This window comes from Micromys minutus (assembly GCF_963924665.1).
Source record: "Micromys minutus genome assembly, chromosome: 11".
Taxonomy (NCBI): Eukaryota; Metazoa; Chordata; class Mammalia; order Rodentia; family Muridae; genus Micromys; species Micromys minutus.
This window is the reverse complement of record NC_137980.1, coordinates 59269816-59291874: the sequence shown is the minus strand read 5'-3', so window position 1 is coordinate 59291874 and position 22059 is coordinate 59269816. Positions and strand designations below refer to the sequence as shown.

The 22059-nt window shown below is 46.8% G+C and overlaps 3 protein-coding genes across 4 annotated transcripts; all 3 read right to left on the bottom strand.

Moving 5' to 3' along the window:
* Nucleotides 1–116: 116 nt before the first annotated feature.
* On the bottom strand, nt 117–1620 carry SLC2A4RG (SLC2A4 regulator; the record flags this gene model as incomplete). Its single annotated transcript, XM_080925591.1, is given in 7 exon segments — nt 117–904; nt 907–942; nt 945–1110; nt 1245–1291; nt 1294–1339; nt 1343–1503; nt 1614–1620. Coding segments are annotated over 7 exon segments (558 nt in total). The 3' UTR covers nt 117–809.
* Nucleotides 1479–21998, bottom strand: ZGPAT (zinc finger CCCH-type and G-patch domain containing; the record flags this gene model as incomplete). 2 transcript variants are annotated; one of them, XM_080925795.1, is made up of 6 exons in its annotated part: nt 21271–21998; nt 8892–9025; nt 8498–8653; nt 7645–7764; nt 7156–7561; nt 1479–1768 (listed from the first exon to the last, which is right to left on the bottom strand). In XM_080925795.1, exons 1-6 carry the CDS (start codon nt 21849–21851, stop codon nt 1720–1722), a joined length of 1446 nt encoding a protein of 481 aa, XP_080781921.1. In that variant the 5' UTR covers nt 21852–21998. The 2 variants fall into 2 exon arrangements, with proteins under 2 accessions (XP_080781921.1, XP_080781920.1); XM_080925794.1 differs by lacking the exon at nt 1479–1768 and adding an exon at nt 6822–6960.
* LIME1 (Lck interacting transmembrane adaptor 1) lies at nt 3827–5171 on the bottom strand. The gene is made up of 5 exons (XM_080925796.1): nt 5061–5171; nt 4828–4885; nt 4669–4756; nt 4213–4574; nt 3827–4116 (listed from the first exon to the last, which is right to left on the bottom strand). The coding sequence occupies exons 1-5, from the start codon at nt 5168–5170 to the stop codon at nt 3913–3915; spliced, it is 822 nt and encodes a 273-aa protein (XP_080781922.1). The 5' UTR covers nt 5171; the 3' UTR covers nt 3827–3912.
* Nucleotides 21999–22059: the final 61 nt, after the last annotated feature.

The window sequence follows — 22059 nt, the reverse complement described above, 5'->3', positions numbered from 1 at the left end:
GTTCTATTTCTTTCCCCGGGGAGGTAACCTTGGTTTCTGGAAAACTAAACAAACAAACAAACAATCACCACAATTTTTAATATTTCCTCCTATGGCCAAGACACAAGATACCTAAGCTTCATTAACATGGTAAATTGTCAGCCTCAAGGTCCTGGAACCTTGAATGTGGACACAAGATTCCTCTCCTTGATACCTCTCAAAGTGCATCTTAAACAGGCTCTAGCAGGGTCAACTGACATCTTCAACAAGTAGGTAAGTGGCAGACAGGGAGGCAAACTAGTTGCTCCTGCAGCCAAAGGACATTTGGCTTTAGTGCAAAAAGGCTGGTTTCTTCCAAGGCGCTTTGTGTGTTCGTTACTCCTCCACTTCCAAGGGTCACATCCCACAACAGGTTTGCTGTAGATTCAGGCTAAGAGTGAGAAGGCCAGGCAGTAGCATCACAGATTGGCTGAGTTCAGGAACTGCTAGCAAGTTTTCTTCCAGCAGCAAGCTGAGCACCACAGGTCCCATGCCATACACTTTCTGGCACTGTTGGCATCCCAGGCCTTCCTGGAGGAGACATACAGGGGGCATGGAGAATTGTCAGATGAGACATTTACCACCTATTACATGCTCAGCCTCTCAAACTACACATACCTCAGGTTGGCCCCAAGCTTGGCAGGCAGTGCTGGTACGTAGGCCCCCACCTGTGGCCTCAGGTAGCCAGACAGTTCTGGAATGAGCCACAACTCCTGTACTGTTTCTCTCCAGAGTGCTTCAGGGCTTGACCCCAATCTCTATCTGTGGCCTCACCTGGCTGGTAGGCATGGTCACTGTGGCCTGTGGAACAGCTGGGCTTGGGAGGTGGAGACAGAGTGGTTGGGAAGAGCTGGGGGCTCCAGCAACTCTGGGAGTTCCACATGAGTAAGGCAAGTGGCATGGAGACTGTAGGAGACACTGGGTCAGGGCGAACAGCCCATCAGGCAGCATGTCCACACCAACATCAAGCTCCGTGTAGTCCAAGTCCTCCTTGCCATCAGTCTGCTCTGGCTCTGCCCAACCCCATCCTGGCCAAACTCCCAGTCCCACTGCACCCAGGTGCACCAAGTGGATATGTCTACATCCCAGACACTGCAGAGTACCTTCCCACAGCTCTTCCACAGCCACTGAACAGGACCTGAACAGAGCTCCAAAGTGCTAGGGGCCTAGGTCAACAGTGGCCACCCTTTCCTGCCCAACCCTAGAGGGGATTTTCCCAGCCCTACCTTCCTTTTTCTCAGTGTAGCCTCCCCAAAGTGTGCTGCTTCAGGGACAGCAGGGGTGATGGAGTGGAAGAAGAATACTGGCTGCAGGTCAGGTCCTAGCTCCAGTCTCCTCTGTAGCTGCTACTGCTGCAGCTGCCTGAAGGATGAACCACGGCTTCCTTCCAGGACTCCAAGCCAGACGCTGCAGGGAACTCCACCCGGGAGCTCGGAAGGCTCAAGCTGTTTTGCAGACTGCTGCCTGTTGGTTCTCTCCAAATCTCTGATTATGAGTGGCCACCTGTTCAGGTGAGCCTTGAGGAATAGGGGCAACCAGGGGAATTCGGCCTCACAGATATAGAGAAAAGCCTCTCCAGCAGAAGGTAGAGATGCTTGGCATGGCCAGCCAAGTGAACTTACAGTTTTGGCCTCAGTGAGGGGCAGTCAGGATCCAGATATCTCTTAGGGAGTCCAAGAGGCAAGATTAGAAGGTGGCACATCAGGTTTGGGGGCACTTGCTCCATAGAGGCTTAGTGGCTTCCAGTGTCCTGAAAACAAAAACAAAACAAGTTTTAGACCCAGCCCATACTTGAGCATAGGTTTCTGAGTCTCACCTGGACTAAAGGTGACAGCTGGGGCCCCCAAACAGGGCTGATAGATAAGCAGCCAGGACCTTTTCCAGCCTTTTTCCCTGGGGGGAATCTAGAGATGAGGTTACTAGCATACATGTGGGGCCTGGACATGTGTGTGGACATCAGGCAGGAGGCCTGGCTCCACCCTCAGCTCAGGTTGCAGAGTTGAAAATCCAGGAATCAGAACAGGACAGGGGTCCATAAAAGGCCTGAGTTCTTCACAGCATATGCTTCCTTCCATAATGGTTCCTTCGGACCCTGGTGCTGAGCAGAATTCTGAGGGTCCACTTAGTGGGTGAGGACAGCAATGGCTCAGCCCTCCCAGCCAACACAGCTGTGGGCCAAACACCAAGCAAGGCCTTGGCAGCAGGAGATCAGGCTCAAAGCACAGGCAGATCCCTGGGGGTTGAATAGTCAGCCACTGCTGCATAACCAGTCAGCAGTACAGGGCTGGCAAGTGTGGAGGGAGAGGATAGGGTTCCAGAGATTCCTAGATAGTCAGGCTGGGACTCCTTTTCCACAGAGGCCTCTAAGACTGACATCTGTGCTGACATCTACGACTCCAGCACACACTGGGTCACATACGCACACACACTTGGGGTATCAACCACCACCTCACCTCTTTACTGGCATTGGGATGTGGACAGAAGGCATTGGGAGCTGTGCTGTGAGGCTCCAGCCTCAGTTTCCAAAGCTCCTGAGTTCATGGTCTGAGGTCCCTGCAGCTTTGAGAACTCTAAGCCCACCACGGATGGGAGTGGGGGGGAGGGTGGGCCTGGGGACCCCAGACTCTACCTCAAATCTGTTTGGTGCCCAACTCCTATACCAGATACATCTGGTATGGACTGCAGGGCCCTACCCCCAACTCCGCCTCAACAGGAAGCATCTGCTGGCCTCAGCTTAGCCTGGTGTGATCCACAGATACACACAAGCACAGGCCAATGTGCATTCCCAGCTGTTACACCCTAAGGGCCTAAAGTTTGTACAGACTGAATGCCATCTTCACGAAGAAACTTTTGGCAGTACCCCTGCCTGCAGGTACCTGCAGTGGTGTGGGTCCTGTAGCCAGCACAGCACACTAACCAGTCCTCTGCACTCAGAAGCTGGCAGGCTACAGACGCTAGGTCTTGACCCTCAAGAGTGGAGCAGATGACGTTTGCAGACTGGAATGGCTAGTGGGGGGCTCGGCTTCCATGGCCTGTGCTGCGGAATTGACTTTCTTGACTGGATCGCAGGCTGGGGCCAGGCAGGCAAGTTGACCCCCCTCCAGGACCTGCCCCCCCTTCCAGCTGCTTGACTAGCCATATCCTACACCCTGCTTTCTTCTGGTGCCTGTGTCCATTGCCCCTCCCCCACAGCAACACCTCGAATAGCCCATGTTTTCCTGTCTGTGTCCCCTGATGTTGCAGGATGTTCCAGATCAGACCAGTGGGGGTTGGGGAGCTGGTTCAACTGCAGACAGCTTCAAGATGCCCACTAGCCCTACAGCCCAAGAGGGCAGGATTTCCCAGGGAACTGGGGTATGGGCAAAGCTACCAGAGCTTGGAAAGAACAGTACTGTCTTGGCTGGCCTCCTGCAGCCTATTCTTTAACTTAGGTCTGCCAACAGCCACTTCCTTGTATAACTTGAAGGGCCGGTGACAGGTTTCAGGAGGAGCTGAGGGTCCAGACCCCCATTCTCTTAACTGGCCATGTTGTTCCAGACCCTTGGGCCTAGAAAACGGCCATGGCAAAGGCTTGTTTGTCTTCCCTCCTGCCCACTGACAGAATTCTGAATCTAACAACCAGGTCATAGCTTCAGGGGCAAAGGACCAAAACCAAAGAGTAGAAGAGGACATCTCTAACTCCTTCAGAAAACTCCCACTCCAACCTTTCCAGCTTAAAAAAAAAAAAAAAAAAGCAACCGAGAGCCAACCTTATTGAACAGAGCTTTAATTAGGCCACAAGAACTGGACCTGAGAAGTGTGCTGTCAGCTGTGGAGGTAGGTGGAAGGACACAGAAGGATCTGCAATCAAACTGTCCTGAAGCAGAAGCAGACAGGATGTGAGGGCTCAGCTGCTCAGGGGCCCATCTCCTTGATGCTTTCATACACATTTTCTAAGGGTCCTTGCTTTATATTCTGGCCCCTGAGAGTAATGGCCTCATATTCCACATCACTCCCAAGGGCCAGAATTGTTCTCCCATCCTGGAGGTTCAGCTGGTCTGTGGCAGGTCTTGAGTCTCTTCTTTTAGGCTTGCAGACCCTAGAGTACAAGACGTCCATCTAGAGAGAAGAGGCCAGGCCAGGAGGGTTCAGCATTGTCCTCTGCCAAGGATGGGCTCAGCCCTATCTACCCTGCCCTTCCCAGGCTGACATTACCTGAGTACCTGGGATCTCCTTAGCCTTCTGCTGCAACTCTTGGCAGCCCTGCTCTGTCCCTTTGTGCTTCTGAATGCAGGCATACTCGGCCCCAGGACCAAGCCTGGCACAGCTAATAGTCAGCTGTGTTCCAGCCCACACCACAGGGCTAGCAGCCAGGCTGGCCCTGGGAATTGCAGCCAGCCCCACATTGGAATAAGTGGCCTCAGGGCTAATAGAAGGTGCAGTTGCAGGGGCAGCAGGAGGGGCTCTGGGCAGTTGCCGTGGTGGGAATGCAGAGTTGGGTACCTGAGACCTGGTGCTGCCCCTGGACATCTCTAACCAGCGTGGATGGAGAAGATCCATGCTAACAGGCCGTGGGGCTAGGGATGAAGTCAAGGCAGAAGTCACTGTGGTGCTAGCCCTGGTGGTGGGAGACTGAAGCCAGCCCTACACTGACGGTTCCCAGGAGCTCACCTACACTGGAGCGAGGGCCTCGGTGCAGCTCATGCAGTCTGGTGTCAGACTTGCTGAGGGAGCAGAGGTGGGTTTGTCTCAGCAGTGGCTAGGAGGCAAGGAATGCTGGTTGACTTCCTGCTGTCTTCACCCTGGCCCCAGGGACAGTCTGGCACTCACCATTTCCACTGGTATCAAACTGCCCTGTAGCCCATTTTGCTGCCTCTGAGCTCTCTTCCTGGGGGCAAGAGTGCTGTTAGTCTAGTAGGCAGAGGAAGGTGCAGAGGTGGTCAGATGCTGGCCTAGGCTCAGTGTGGAAGCACACGTACAGCGACATACGGACTTCTCTGTTATGACTTCTGGTTCTGAGCCATGCAGGGTAAGTAAGGGCAGACAGAATCCCAGGCACATACCTGTGGCAGGCTGTGCACAGTGCCCATAGCCAAAGGAGTAGGAAGAAGCAGCCCAGGACCCAGAGAGCTAGTGGGGCTGAAGGCACTGGTGGCCTCATCCTGTCAAGCATGGAAAGGAGACCTGGGGACAGAAAAGATGAGCACTGAGGGCTTTCTGCCTGTGAGACCAGTGTACACCTGCAGCCTGCTCACAGAGCTTGCCAGCAGTGGGTTCCTTCTCCCTGGTTGACTCAGCACACCGGAAACCCCCAAGCCTTGCATTTTTACCCTGCCCTAGAGGGACCCACCTTTCCTTCTCTAGCTAGAGTTCCTGGTAAGAGGTGCTCTGCCTACCCCTTTAGTTATCAGAAATGGAGATGGAGGAGCATGGCTAGCAGCTATGACCTCAACTAAACAAGGATGTATCTCTGTAGCTCAAGCCCACAACCTGGGGAAATCTCTGACATCATTCTGACTTTGAGCCACAGACCACAAAACCTTACCCCCAGTAATGCCCAATGCCCAAGGAGTGACCCTTTGTTTCAGGCAACGTCCCAGACCACTCACTACAGAAGCTAAGCACTTGGAGGTCAATGAACAGGAGGAGCTGCTATGAAGGCCACGTACTCCCACCCTATTCCTCCCTTCCCAGGGATCCTGCCTTTCCTGGAGTTGCCCTTGGTAGAGCTGACTAGGGTCTCAGCCAGGAGTTCAGGGTGAATAAAATCAGGGTAAACAGCCTTCTGAGGTGAGAGGGCCTGCCTGTCCAGGCTTGGAGTACAGGCTTTTTATACAGAGTGGGCCCAAGCTGACTAACCTGGCTACAACCAAGTTATCAAAGGCCGAACCAGGTAGGAACTAACCCTCCCAGACCCCAGGGTATGGAGAGGCTTGGGGACTGGCCCAGGAGAGAAGATGGCACTTACCAAGGTCACCGGGGCTTTGCTTCTTGGCCCTGTCTAGGACAGCCAGGAAGGTCTTTGTGGGCTGCTGGTGACGCCTCACTTCCTGTGTTTCTCAGCACCTCCCAGCAGCCACACAGCTCTTGCGCAGTTGCTCCCACAGTCTGCTCTCCTCACACTTCACCATGCCTATGTGCTATCACTAGGCAGTTAGCACAAAGACTCACACCGTCCCCTCTACCCCAACGAGGCAGATACCCATTAATGAGGTGAACAAAGCAGGTCAACTGGATGAATTATCCGCAGCAGCCAAAAACCAGAAATGAACCCGAAACCCACTTGAGTCAGGTCTGCTTGCTTTTCTCACTGATAGAATTCCTGAGGTGTTTCCATCTCACAGACCCTAGCTGTCTGTGAGTACTGGGACTAAAGAGCCACCCTAGGTTCTTACCCATATGGTCAGAGAAGGGAGAAAAGGGAGAATGCTTTTCTTTTGAACTTTTAGACCCTAGACAGAGGCAGTGGCCTCATTTGGAACTCCCACAGCCCACCTGTCTGTTGCCAGAACCTATGCAGATCCCTTTGTCCCCAGAGATCCTGAAGCCAGCTGAGTCTCCACTGAGAGAATTATGATGAAATCGCTTTAATGTCCTAAGGAGACACCCCAAGACACTGGTAGGCGGGCTTGGTGGGCAGGTAAGTGTTCAGAATCAGCCCTGAAGCCCTATCTCTACTCAGCAGTGTTCACACTTTGGGTTGACAAGGCTAAATAAGGGACATCCTAGAAAGGGGCTGGCTCCTCTTCCAGGTGCTGTTTAGGCATCAGGGTGACAGCTGTCTTTCTGCCAAGGCAGTTGGGAGCTGGGTCCCAGGCAGGCCACTAGAACTCTGTCATCTTCCTGTGAGTGTCTGCCTTCCGCTGTTTCCTCTGTAGGTCGGCCTCCTGAGCACGCAGCTGACCCAGTTGCCGCTGGGCTCCCTCCAGCTTCTCCTGCAGATGGGCTGTGGCCATACTGTGCCTAGGGAGAGCCTGCTGGTCAGCATTGCCACCTGGCTCCCCTCTACCAAACCCCCAGCTGCTGTAGCCAATGCCCGTCCTCCAATATCCAGACCACCTCAGACTCAGCTGCTACTCAGGTCAGGTGACCTTTAGCAGGTATCCTCCGGGCACAGCCACTGCAGCCCATACTGCCTCAGCTGGATCCCACACATACCTTCCAGTGTTCCGGGTTAGGGCCTCCTGGATACCCCGGATATCCCGCTGGGTCCGCTCAATCTTCTCCTCAGTCTGGAAGAGTTGCAGGCTCAAAGCTTGCTTGGCACTCTTGCTGGCATGATACATGTCTTTGTTCTTTCTCTCTGGGATATCCACCCCAGCATCTGGGGTCCCAGGAACCTGGCTTTGCAGTTTTTCATTTAAAAAGTCAAACACATTCCGAGGGGGTGGGCGGCCCTGAGATCTACTACCACTCCTCCGACATCTTGGAGGCCTGTTGGCCCCAGCCCGACCTCGCTTAGTCTTCTTCTGCAGTATCTCTGCACACTGGTCCAGTGATTTCCCTCTAGGCAACACTACAGCATGGATGGGCTCCACCCGGCCTTCTGCATTCCGGCCCAAACCTGGGAAAGACAGGGGCTGTGCTACCTGCTGGAATCTTGAGCTGTGTTGAGGCCTCCCTCTCATCAGGGCAGCAAGCACTCACCCTTGCCAAACTCATAGCCCATCTTGACGAGGAGTTTGGAGCCAATGCCCCGTGTGTGAACCTCCCAGCCAGCAAAGGCAGAACTGCAGGTCCCAGTGTCCACCGTGCTTGGTTCCACCACTGCAGGAGACAAAGGATTCCAAGTCATGGGCTCCAACCAAGGCTACCCAAGAACTCCGTTTCTGTGTAGGCCTGATCTCCTGGACTAGTGGTCCCCGCTAGTTCCCCAGCATGCTGTGCACACTCCTGGCAACTGCCTTCCGAGATGGCTGCATTGTAACCGCCTTCACTGCTTCAACTTACTATCTGCCACCATGAAGAAGAACCCAGGAACTACAAATTCACATCACAGGTTCCCAGAATCATTTTCCTATCTTTATCCTAACCAACCCCTCAGGAAGACTAGACATTACCTAACTGGTTCATTTCCTGAAATCTCTATTTCACCTGGATCTCTTCTGCCCTACCCACCAAGCACCGCGGCTGTAAATCTGGGAAGCCATCTCAAGAAGCCACCCTTTCCTACACCCTACACTCAGTCACTTCCTGTGACTCCTTGGCCGGTCTAGCAACAGCATTCCCTTGTCTCCTACAGTGTGGTGCCACTTTGCTTCAGGGAACACTGACTGTGGCATGCAATTGCTGTGTCTATTTCTTAAAGGTAAAGACTAGGCCTTGGTCCCTGCCCAGGCCACCACACCCTGGTCCCTCAGGCTCTCCTGTAGATCACTATGTCGAGCCAGACTCAGCACATCATTTGTTCTCCAGTCATCCTAACTGCTGTCTGGGTGATCTCACCAATCTGCCCTATTCCCTCACCACCCTGGCTTGTAGGCACTGATTTTTGCCATACCTCTGGCATAGCTGGAGTCACTTGCATCACCAGTGTCTGAGTCAGATGACTCTGTAGCTTCAGTGCGCAGAGGAGGCAAGATGCTGTCCCCCTCCACCACAGCCTCCTTCAGCAGCAATGAGTCAAACTTAACAGTATAGTAGCCATTGTCCACATCTAGGGTGACAGAGACAGGATGTAGGTTAGCAGATTTCATTGGTTAGGCAACCAGTTAGGAGCAAAGTGGGAAACAGGAAAGGAAGGGGCTTGAGACAAAGGAAGACGTGCCCCCTTTGGGCCCAGATGAAGTCCCAGAGCCCAACCCAGAGCATGTGGAGAATGGCTATATGAAGAACAAAGAGGGTGTTTCGAAAAGGGTCCCACCAGGTAGGTAGGTCCTTGTCGGCAATCTCACCAGTGATCCGTGCTGGGTGCCAAAGGCCATCCTGGTGCTTGGCCAGACATGCAGAGCCAGTCTGCAATAAGCTTAAGTCTGGATCCTGGAAGGGACGCAGCTCATCCACAGATACCACCTGGCCATGGGAGAACCTACAGATACAACCACAGAAGACAGTGGCTTAGACATGCCCCACCAGGAGCAAGTAATGCCAAGAGCACAAAGGCCATCACCAGGGCACTGCTTGTAATAGAATGATATTCAAGAATCAAGACAGGCACACCAGCAAAAACAGCTGTACTTTCATACCTATGCATTTATGTACATATGTGAGCACAAATACATATACTTACTCATGTGTAATATATGGGTGTTCTCATAGTCTCTCATGCATATGCATACACTTAGATATTTATGCCCATATACACCTGCATATCCATATGTACAATTTCTCACATGCATGCACATACTACCATACAGGTACACACACTAAACATACATGTACACATAAATGCATAGAATGTACCCACATATTAACATATACTCTTACAAGACACATATGCATATACACTAAATGCATAAATGCATAATGTACTCAAAAACGTACATATATTCTCAAAACACACACACACACAATGGAGCACTCTCTCTTAGGATAATCTTTGGAGAGATGGCTTGTGTTTCTACTCAGCTTTTTAGGCAAAGGTGACAATGTGGCAGAGAGCCTGTGACTACCTCTGTTGATGCTCTTGACACTAATATTCAAGGCAGATGTGTTGGCGTTTGGAATACACTGAGCCTTCCCTGGGCAAGGGCACTCGGAAGCTAAAGCAGGGTGATCGTGAGTTGGAGGCCAGTCTGTGCCACACAGAGAACCCTTCTCAAAAATCAAAACAAAAACTAGAAGAACTTAGTTATAACAATAGTGCTGTGTTTTGCATATCAGTACACCTATAAAATTAAAACCAAAACCAAGTCTGACAGAAATCAAGAGGAACTGTGGGGGCACATAAGACTGTAGCCATGAACTTTGCCAAATAAAGGCATGAAAAAAGCTAACCACCAACTACCACTATATGCCATCATTTCAGACAGGAAGTTGTTTTAACCCCAAAAGACCAGCTGACAGGATTCACTGTAGGACAGCTAGGGCTTCTTCCTAAGCAGTCATTAGTGGGTCGGGAAAGAAGGGGATGGAACAGAGAAAAGGTCAGAACTTCTCAGCCAGACACCATCAACAGCTGTAAGACTGTACCCCAAAGCACAGTGAAGACTAGCTAGAAAGTCCTGTTCAGTTGAGAACTGAGGACCAAAAAGACACCTTCAAAAGGAAGACAGGAACACACAGGCAAAATCTGATTAGATATTCTACACTCCACTCCCCCACCTCAATCCTTCCTGGAAGTATTTTTAGAGATGTTAGAAGACTTAAAATCTGACATAGGGTGACTGTTCCCTGGCTGATATACTTGGGCTGGTTGATGAGAAGGCTCAGGAAGTAATGGCACTTTACAACAAGCCTGATGCCCAGGACTGGATCCCTGGGACTCGTGTGGCAGGAGAGAACTGATCCCAGAGGCTATCCTCTGATTTCCACGCTCTCACAGTGGCACATGTCCCCATATTAAATACGTATTTTTAAAGGGGGCTGGAGAGAGGGCTCAGCAAGTAAGAACACCCACTGCTCTTTCAGAGGACTCAGGTTCGATTCCCAGCACTACATGGTGGCTCACAGCCACCTGTAATTTCAATTCCAGATATGTGACACCCTCTTCTGGACTTTGCAGGAACCAGGCATGCAAATGGTGCGTAGACATGCACGCAGGCAAAACACCCATACACATAAACAACAGCAAAATCTATTTGGGGTCAGGGATGTTTCCAATTTTAATGCGGGGACTAGGAAGCTGGCTCAGTGTTGGCTAGAGTGCTCACTGTGAGTGAATGTGAAGACTCAAGTTCAAGTCCCAGTGCACACATAAAAAGCTGGGTGCAAACCTGAATGCCTGGAACACCAGTGCTTTGGGAAAAGACAGAAAAAGGAAGACCATTTGGGACTCACTGTCCAAAAACCCGAGAGCTCCAGGCTACACTCGAGACTCTGTCTCTAGGGAATATGGAAGAGCAACAGAGAACACCCAGTGTCCTCCTCTGCTCTGCACAAAGTCTTTAGGAAAGTTTTAGACTTTGGAGTATTTCAGATTTGGGTTATCTGGATGCTCTACTAGTAAGTACACTTTTTCTTTTACCCAGCAAGTGCTTCTAACAAAGGATTTTAAGAAGTAACAATGTTTACAAAGATTTAACTACTTTTTTAATTTTAAAGTTTCATTTATTTTTATTTTATATGCATGCATTTGCTTGTCTATTTGCACACTGCATGTGTGCAGTGCCCTCAGAGACCAGAGAGGGACTGGATTCCTTGGACCAACCTCAGTTGGTCCGTAGGTTGAGTTTAGCAGACTTCAAAGCAGATCCGTAAGTAGGCTCAAAGAATGATGAAAGAAACTGAGAATTAAAGTGGAAACTATATCAAAAGATCTCAAAATTGAAAGCTATAGTCCCTAAAAGGAAAATACCACTAGTTTAAGGGGTAGAGGAGATAACACACAGTGGTAGAGAGATGTCTCAGTGGTTTAGAATATTTAACTGCTATTGCAGAGGACCTGGGTTCAGTTCCCTGCACCTACATAAACAGCTCACATGGACACACACACACATATACACTGAAATAAAATTTACTTAAAATTTTGATGCCAGGGAGTGGTGGTGTACCTTTAATCCCAGTACTTGGGAAGCAGAGACAGGTGGTTTTCTAAGTTCAAGGACAGCCTGGTCTACAGAGTGAGTTCCATGACAGTGAACAGTACACAGGGAAACCTGTTACAACCTCCCCACCCCCAGTTTTGAGGGAAAAAATCATATTAAAAAGAGAGAACAAAAGAAGGAACAGAGTGTTAGGACCCTGAAGATATTCTGTATGTTACTACAAGGTGGACCATATAAAGACTGACAACCCACAGATGTTACACAGTAAGTTGGTAGCCCTGATGAAATGGGTTTTTTTTTTTTTTTTAATTGATACTGTGTTGGTTTTGTATCACAGAGCATAATAAATCTAACTGCTCTTGTGTGGAGGACAACAGGGATGGGTGTTGTACCATTACAGACATAGTCTCAGGGCCCTGTATGGCATCAAGCACACAGACAAATGTACAAGTGTAACCCCTAAAAGATGAGAGGAGCAGGAAAAATATTCAACAAGAAGGGGTTAAAAAAACCAAACCAAACCTCAGGGTGCAGAGATAGCTCAGCATTAAGAGCACTGACTGCTCTTCTGGTGGTCTTGAGTTCAATTCTCAGCACACATGGTGGCTCACAACCATCTGTAATGAGATCTGATGCCCTCTTGTGGTGTGTGTGAAGACAGCTGCAGTGTACTCATATACATAAAGTAAATAAATAAAACAAAACAACAACAACAAAATCCACTCACGTGGGGCATGGTAGTACATTAATCTCTGCACTCTGACAGGTGATCTCTGAGTGTGAGGGCAGCCAGGGCTACAAAGAGAAACCCTGCCTTGTAAAACCAACTAACTAAACAAACACTCATATCTGGTAAAACTAATCATGAGTGTACAAATCCAAGAAGCTTACTGTCCTAGAACAGTATAAGAAACACAAGAAAGCATTTTATTAGGGATATGTCAGAGGAATAGTCCACTATTACCATGGGAGAAAGCAGACAGGCGTGGCACTGGATTGGTAACTGAGAACTCCATGTCCTGATCCGTAAGCAGGTTTTGAAACCTCAAGACCTACCCCCAAGGACAAACCTCTTCTAACAAGGCCACACCTAATCCTTTCCAAACAGTTCATCATCTAGGGACGAAGCATAAAAAATATGTGAGCCAATGAGGGCCATTCTCACTCAAAGCACTGAATTTATTGAAGCCCCAATGGGATAAACAAAGAAAATCACATCTAGACAGGACATAGACTGGTAAGGAAAGCCAAAGACAGAAAACCTTAAAAGTAGCAAGAGGGAGAAGGATGTTTTTCATATATATGGAAATAGCAACTGGACAGATAACTTATCACTAGAAACCACAGGTGACAATGTAGTTCAGAAGCTGAAGCACTTTTCTAGCAAGTGTGGTTTTTGACTTGGTATAATGTACATGTGTGTATGTTGAGAAGGGGGCTTTCTAAAGCCAGTATAAACCAGTATAAAATCGTTTGTGACGTGGAGCTGCAACAGTTCAGTGGTGCACCTCTATCTAGCATGCACAGGCCTTGAATTCTCCATACCTCCCACCCCAGTGAGATTATAGAAATGAATTAAATAGAAACAAATACTGGAGCCAAAAAGTATATTAACTGAAATGAAAAGTTCTCCAGAGGAGCTGAACAGTCAGTAGAAACTGAAATTGAAGATAGGGCAGTAGTATGTATCCAGTATGAAGACTAGAAAGAAAAAAAAGAACAGAACACAGGGGACTAGGGTACACTATCAAGCATCATATAAACCAACACATGCACAATGGGAGTTCCTGAAGATGAGAGAGAATGGAAACAATATCTTAGGGCTGGAGAGATGGCTTAGTGGGTGAAAGCACATGTTGTATGAACATGAAGACCAAAGTTTGGGTTCCAACATCCATGTAACAAGCTGGCGGCCACCTGTAATTTCAGCTCCAAGGGAAGAAAGACAGGAAGATCACTGGGGTTTGCTGGCCAGTCTACGTGTGAAAACATCAGCTCCAAAGAATATGCAGAGTGATAAGATCTGATGTTCTCTCTGAACTCTGAGGGTGTGGGCACAGGCACACACCCATACATATGTACAGGGATTCCAAGCATGTGCCACATCAGGTTTATATAGCCCTAGGTTTCATGCATGCTAGGGAAGCACTGTCTCAACTGTGCTATATCCCCAGTCCCAAAGATGTAACTTCTAATAGTAACAACATACAGAATGGATCTGCACAGGATCAGAGTGCTTTTCTATTATTGAAAATAAATTGGCAGTGATTCAAATTATACTGAAATTTAATAGAGTATTAATGAAATAAATAAAGAGGCTGGGAAGATGGCTTAGTACTTAAGAGTACTAGCTCTTCTTGCAAAGGATCAGAATTCATTTCCTGCACCCACAAGCTCACAATTGTCTTTAGCTTGAGTTCCAAGGGATCTGATGTTTTTTTTCTGGGCAGCAGGCACACAGTGGCACACATATAGGCAAAACACCCATACATATATACATGCATATATATACGCATATTATATATATATATATATATATATATATATATATATATATATATATATATATATATATATACATACATACACATATGTATGTGTAATTTAAAAAAAGAAAAGAAAAAAGTATGCAGAAAAGTGAACTGGTAAGAGAAAAGCAATACAGGTAGTAACAGACAGACAGATATAAGATACACAAAAACAAATATTCTTCCTCAATACTCATTACTTCAAATTAAAGGTTACACACTATTTAAAAGGTAAAGAAAATCTGGGTAGCGGTGGCACATGCCTTTATTCTGGGTCTCCATAAATTTGAGGCCAGCCTGATGTGTGGAGGACAGCCAAGGCTACACACAGGAGCTACTGGTCTTATATTTTCCTGAAGCTGGAGTTACAGGCAATTATGAGCCACCCAACATGGGTGCTGGGACCCAAAGTCAAGTCCTCTGCAAGAACAACATGTGCTCTTATTCACTGAGCCAACCCTTGTAACATACTATGTATGTAGAATTTACTGCGTGCGCGCACACACACACACACACACACACACGAAAAGGTGTAACAATGTAGTACAGGTCGACATTAAATTCAAGATCTTCTCATCTCTGCCTTTAATAATACACTACTCACTATGTACCAACTAACACTGGTCTCAGTCTCTCAAGTTCTAAGATTTCAGGTGTGCTCTACTACACACAACTAGTCAACAAAGAAAAACTTTTTTTTTGAGTCACATGAAGCTCAGGCCGGCCTCAAACTCATGTACTCAGAAAGAAATAAAATTTTCAAATGTATTATTATCATGCATATGTGCACATGAACACTGTGACATGTTGTATGAAAGGCCAGAAAACAATTTTGTGGGGCCAGTTCTTCATAGAACATTGGTTCTGGGGGTTGACATCAGGTTGTTAGGCTTGGGTGGTAAGCACTTCACCTATTTAGTCATCTTGCTAGTCTAGATTTGGAACTCACAAAATTTTATTAAGCTTTACCATTTTAAATTATATGTATGTGTGTATGTGTGTGTGGGGGGGGGGTAAGTGTGTAAGTACAAGTGCCTCTGGAGGCCAGAAGAGAGCAAGAGATCTAGAGCTAGAGACACAGCCAGCTGTAAGCTGCCAGTGTAGTTCTTCTGATGGTCTGCTGACTGCTGAACTATCTTTCCGGTCCATGACCTAGACTTTTTTTTTGCTTTTTGTTTTTTATCTTTTTGATTAACTTCCCAAGTACTAAGATATATAGCCAATGGTCTATGAAAATATACTTAACACATTGTGCAAATTAAAAAATAGTGTGTTCCAGGTATGGTTACACGTGCCTTAATCCCGGCCCTTGGCAGGCAGAGAGGCAAGGGGATCTCTGAATATGAGGCTAGCTTGGTCTATGTAGTTAGTTCTAAGCTAGCCATGGTTACAATGTCTTAAAACAAATACCTAGGGGTGGAGAGAAGGCTCAACAAACCTATTACAACAACAAACCTATTAAAATAACAAACCCATTACAACAACAAACCTATTACAATAACACACTGTAATGACAGGACTCTTCAAACTCGGGAAGATAGATGTTTTCTAAAATAATTACAAACAAGTACCCCTAAACACTGCTGTAGTCAAGAAAAAAAAAAAAAAATACAACTACTTACGAAAAAGCTTGGCAGTAGTTACCCAGGATTTCCACTTCTATTATCATCTATATTTTTTAAGGACAAGTACTCTTTAAATAATAAAACCCAAAAAGTTGAAAACAAGAATTCAAATACCTGTTCACAAATGCTGTTGGCATCATTATTTGTAATAGCTAAAAGAATTCATCAAAGGCCAGATGTAGTGGCATATATCTATATAACATTTTGGGAAGTTGAGGCTAGTAGATCAGTAGTAATTCAAGGTTAGTTTAAACTACATAACAAGTTTGAGGTAGCCTAAGACCCTGCCTCAAAAGAAAAAAAAAGCATTTTAAACTACATGTAAACATGTGAGTAGCCTCTTAAAATGATCCACAGTGGGGCTGGAGAGATGGCTCAGTGGCTAAGAGCACTGACTGCTCTTCCAGAGGTCCTGAGTTCAAATCCCAGCAACCACATGGTGGCTCACAACCATCTGTATTGAGATCAGATGCCCTCTTCTGGAGTGTCTGGAGACAGCTACAGTGTACTTATATATAATAAATAAATAAATCTTTTAAAAAATTGATCCACAGCAAGATGTACCGTGAACTACTAAACTTTAAGATTTGTTTCAATTTTTAATTATGTGTATATGTGCTTGTCTGTGTGGGAAAATGTGCATACATAGAGAGAGAGAGCGATGGAGGCCTGAAAAGGGTATAGGATCCCCTGAAGCTAACACAGCAGTTGGTTGTGAGCTACTGAATAGCATGCTTGGAACAGAACTAGGGTCATCTGCAAGAACATCTAGATGGCACCAACCACTGAGCCCTAAATTACTAACATTTAAAGAAAGAGGAATGTGAACAAAGAATTTTTTTCCTTTAAGCAATTATTGAGAATTTCATACATTTGGTTTTTTGAGATAGGATTTCTCTGCATAGCCCTGACTGTCCTGGAACTCTGTAGATCAGGCTGGCCTTGAACTCAGATAACTGCCTGCCTCCAAAGGCATGCACCACTACCACCCCATGAGAATTTCATGCATTTATATAATTAAATATGATTATATACATCATCTGTTTCTCCCAACTCCCCATCCCACATTGTGACCTCATCCCAATTCCATGTCCCCTCCTTTTTAAAAAGTAACTCATGTGGTGGTTTGAATAGGTATGGCCCACATAGACTCGTGTGTGTGAATGTTTGGCCCATGTAGAGTGGCACCATTAGAAGGTGTGGCCTTGCTGGAAGAAGACTGCCACTACGTAATTGGGCTTTGAGGTTTACAGTGTTCCAGCTCCACCCAGCGTGGAATCCAGTCCCCTTCTGCTGCCTATGGATCAAGATTTAAAACTCTCAGCTTGGTCTCAGCACCATATATGCCCATCCAAAACCTTGCCTTGCATGTCAAAGCCCTGGATTTGACCCCCAACACATGCCATACTTTTTAAATGAAAAAGTCAGTGCACCGATATTACCCATAAGCTCATCCCGAGGAGCATCCTAGAAAATAAGCCTCAGAGAAACAAAATGCCTCAAACCCTAATATTCAGACTAGCAGTGTCCACAAAAGATTCATTACTCAGCTGAGTTAAAAGACCACAAGCTCCCACAAAGGAGATCTCACATCACTGGAAATCCTGTAGGGAAATCCTGACAGTCATCAGTCATGGTCACTAGTATTTGTGGCTTGCTTTCATTGAGTGTCCTCTATGTACAGAGGGATAAGATGAGAAAGTATGTGGGAGGGAAGGTAGCTGGAGCGAGGACTCAACAGTAAGAGCACCACCGTTACTGCGGCTGCTGTGGCACAGAGGACTGCAATTCTGTTCTCAGTGCCCACACATCAGGCAGCTCACAACTGCCTGTAATTCCGATTTCAGGGTATCCAGTGCCCTCTTCTGGTCTCTGCAGGAACTTATTTTAAAGTTAACGTCTTTCTTTTTTTTTTTTTTCTTTTTTAAGATTTATTTGTTATATATTAAGTACACTTCAGACACACCAGAACAGGGCATCAGATCTCATTACAGATGGTTGTGAGCCACCATGTGGTTCCCGGGATTTGAACTCAGGACCCCTGGAAGAGCAGTCAGTGCTCTTAACCACTGAGCCATCTCTCCAGCCCATCTCTGCAGGCACTTGTACATACATGTACAAATATAGACAGAGACACATACATACATACACATTTGGAAGCTGTCTCCTGTGCTTCCAGATCCTGGGGCTGGAGAGAGTACTCACTGGTTGCTCTTTCAGAGGACCGGGGTTCAATTCCCAGTACCCACAGACAGCTCACAACTGTCTGGAACTCCAGTCCCAGGAAATCTGATGCCTACTTCTGGCTTTCACGGACACTGCATACACATGGTACACTGACAGACATGCAGGCAATACATTCATACACATACAAATAAAGGCTTTTAAAAAAAACCTATGATGGAAAAGGAAACATATGATCCAAGAGAAGCTGAGTAAAAACACGGTAGTCATTAAAAATATGTGATTTTCATATGTACATTATACACAAATATACATGTCACCAACATTTGCTATCTCTGCCCCAGAAAAGACCTCAAAACAATGTCTGACTAATGATAAACAGCAACATGGCACCTGTACAGGGTTGTAAACATTCCTTATATGAAGAGAAACCAGAGCTACTACTACATTTGGGCAGGAAATGACCTACCTGACCTAGACAGTAAGGAGGCAATCAGTGTCAGCTGTCTCAGATCAGGGTAGGAAAGCCAACCGAAGAAACCCCACAAAACATTGTGGCTTAATGAAGATTAGAATTATGATGGAGTAAGATCCATCAAAGCAGTGAGCAGTGGTGCACGCCTTTAATCTCTGCACTTGGGAGTCAGAGGCAGGCAGATCTCTGTGATTTTGAGGCCAGCCTGGTCCACAAAGCAAGTTCCAGAACATTACAGAAAAAGCCTACCTTGAAAAAAGACAAAAGAAAAACAAAACAAAATCCAAAGGGTGGTGAGAGCCAGAGGCAGGCAGATTTCTGTAGTCTGAGGCTAGCCTAATCTGCAGAGCAAGCTCCAGGTCAGCCAGGGTTACACACAGAGAAACCCTGTTTTGAAAAAGAGCAAAACAAAACAAAACCCATCTAGTACATGAGACAGGGCCTATACTGGTTTTAAATTTGCAGATTTTCCCTCCCTCCTTTCCTTCCTTCCTTTCAGGTCTAAGTGCTAGTAATATGCACTGTGCCTGGCAAGATATTATATTTAAGATAACCAGCCAGATAGTGGTGGTACATGCTTTCAATCCCAGAACTGGGGTGGGGGGCGGGAGGGAGGCTGGCAGATCTCTGTGGGTTCAAGGCCAACCTTGATTAGAGTGAGCTCCAGGACAGCCAAGGTTGCACAGTGAAACCTGTCTCAAACAAAACAAAACAACCCCCAAAAACAAAAAGAAAGAAAAGAATTGCCAATTGAGGGTAAGTACTCCTTTAATCTCAGCATTCCAGAGATAGAGGCAAATTCATCTCTAGTTAGTTCCAGGAGAGCCAGGGCTGCACAACAGAGAGAGTCTGTCCATAAGTCAATAAAATAAACCTGCTGAGCACACAGATCACTTATATCTGATAGCATAGGAAGGAAGGAGATAAGGCAAGGACATGTCAAGTCTACTATGAAAAAGAGGTGCACAACCAAGCTAGGTAGCACTTACTTGTAATCCTGCAAGCCCTTGAGAGATATAAGCAGGAGATGAAGTCAAGAAGACCAAAGTCATCCTTGGCTATATAGGAATGGCTACATATGGCCAGCATGAGACCCTATCTTAAAGACAAAGTAAAGAAATAAGATGTATAGAGTACAGTTGTAACCTGGAAATAAGAGCCTAAAGTGATGTGAGGATGCCACAAACCAAGGAATACAGGTGGTCTCTGGAGGTTGGAGAGATGGCTCAGTGGTTAAGAGTGTGTAATAATGTTTTTAAGGAAGACCAAGTTGCTTTCTGCGAGTAACTCCAGCTTCAGGAGATCCAACACCTTCTTCTAGCTTTCTCAGCCTAGAAGACTGTGTAGGGACACACACCCCCCCCCCCACGAACTTAAAAATAAATGTAAATACATAGAGCTAGAGAAATGGCTCAGTGGCTAAGAGGATACTGCTTTTGTAGAAGCCCTGAGGTTGTTTTCCAGGATCCATGTTGGGCAGTTCACAACCACCTGGAACTCCAGCTCTAGATCTTACACTCGCTTCTGGCACCTGTACGCATGTGTGTAAACACACACACACACACACACACACACACGTACACACACACCTAAAAATGTATCTTAGCCAGAAATGGTAGTGCATGCCTTTAATCACAGCACTCAGAAAGCAGAAGCAGGTGGATCTCTGTGAGTTCCAGGTTAGCCCAGTCTATATTGTAAGTTCCAGGAGAGCCACCAGGACTACTAGAAAAATTTTGTCTCAAAAAAGACAGAAATAACCAGGCCATGGTGCAAAATTTTAATCCAAACCTTTGAGTAGTGAGTTCAAGGCTGGCCAGGTTTTCATAGCTATAGGTAATCCAGGACCACATAAAAACCCTGCACCAAACCCCTTTACCAAAACAAAAGAAACCTATGGATCCTTGGAGAAAAACAATAAAGTAAAAAATAAATAAGTCAAAATAAAATAATCTTTAAAAAAAAGACAAAGAAATGGATTCTGGATTCTGCTCTCAGACTTCCAAAAAATCCTGCCCTTGGCCAAGTGAAACTAATTTCAGATCACTACCACTATTATAGTAGAACAAATCTGTTTTTATTTTAGTGGCCTAAAATAAATAAATGCAAAGTACTAGAGAGTTACTCTAGATTCTTGAGTTAAAAAAATAGATAGGTTTTAGTAATTATTATTTTAACTACATTCTGAAGTATTTGAGGGTGAAAGAAAAAGATATAACTTGTGAAAGGGGCTTTCAAGTAGTACAGGGTAGGGGGCAGCAGTGCAAATTAGCAAGAGATTATGTGTTTGAAGTTTTCTGTAAGACTATATAAACTGTAGGAGCTGGGAATGGGACTAAGGTGTAGAGTAGTTAGTTGGTTGCCTAGTGTGCTGGAGGCCCCAGTTCCATCCTAAAAAAAAAAAAAAGGTTCCGAGCTGGAGATGTGGCCTAGTAGAAGTGGAGGCCTCCTCCGTAATCCTAGCATTTGGAAGTTGAAAGCATTCAGGATCTAGCAGAATTGCTGAAGAATCAGGAATTCAAGAACAGGCCAGGGTTACATTGCTATCTCAAAGGAGGAAAAAAGAGTTTGACTTGGAGAAAAATAATTGATGATGGATTGCCCTATCTTTCTACATAAGCCCTTTCAAACTTCTTGATTTATGCAAGAAAATCTAAGTAAACACTTGGAGAACACTTCTGTAAAAGCCTGTCAGCCACCTGAAGCTTGGATTCTCTCCATTATCAACCCTGCTGGGTGCAGAACAAGTTGTAGCGGTAGGCCACAGTGGTGGGCCTGACTGAGTGCCTCTCATTGCTAGTAGCAGAAGGTTTTACCTGCAATTCTCCTTGAACCGGCATTTTCCCTCCAGGAAGAATGGGCAGGGCTTCAGAGACTTGTGGGTAGGGTATAGGTAGAGTACCCGAACGCACGCAGAACCATCCTCCGCCTCTTCGGTGCCCACAACCATGGCATTGTGATACTCTAGTGTGCCCCACGCGCTGTAGTAGGGGGCATTCACTTTAGCACCACTCAGTTCCTCCAGATCTGGATCCTCCTCCTCTTCCTCCAGTGCAGAGGAGGTGGGTCCCGGCTGCACCTCGCTCTCGGGGAGCGTCTCCGAGTCATTGCCGGGGGCGACAGGCGCTTCCACTTCCTCCGCTATAGCCTTCTGGAAAGCCAAGTACTCAGCATCTTCTTGAGCTGGGTGCTCCTGGTCCACTGTAGACAGCAGTTTGCTCTTCCTGACAGACAACAAGCTGGCTTCGGTGAGCTCAATCAATTCCTTTAGATCACCCTGCAGCTGACGCAGGTCCGCCTGCTCAGAAGCGTCTAGGCCAGCACCAAGCGCCAGCTCAACCTGCTGAAGCTGGGCCCTGTAGGTCTGCAGAGCAGTCTCTAGGTTGTCCTCGTCCATCCCGACCCAGCAAGCTGGTTTCGGAACCTTTAAGGCAGATAAGAACTGAAGAAAGAGCAGTAAGAAGAGCTCAGGGTAACACCGCCCCCAAAACCGCTAGAGAGCCTGAGCAAGACCGCGGCTCCGCCGAGTGAGACCCGCTTGTATCCCGCCCCGTCCTTTGCGGTCCGCAAACCCCACCTCCAGACGGCGCTCACAGCCCAGAAGG

Coding starts and splice junctions, on each gene's coding strand:
- LIME1 (XM_080925796.1), bottom strand. CDS start 5,170: ATGCTTGACAGGATGAGGCCACCAGTGCCTTCAGCCCCACTAGCTCTC. Junction 4,575..4,668: donor AGGCCCTCGCTCCAGTGTAG/GTGAGCTCCTGG, acceptor CTTCATCCCTAG/CCCCACGGCCTGTTAGCATG. Junction 4,117..4,212: donor AGGAGATCCCAGGTACTCAG/GTAATGTCAGCC, acceptor TCTTCTCTCTAG/ATGGACGTCTTGTACTCTAG.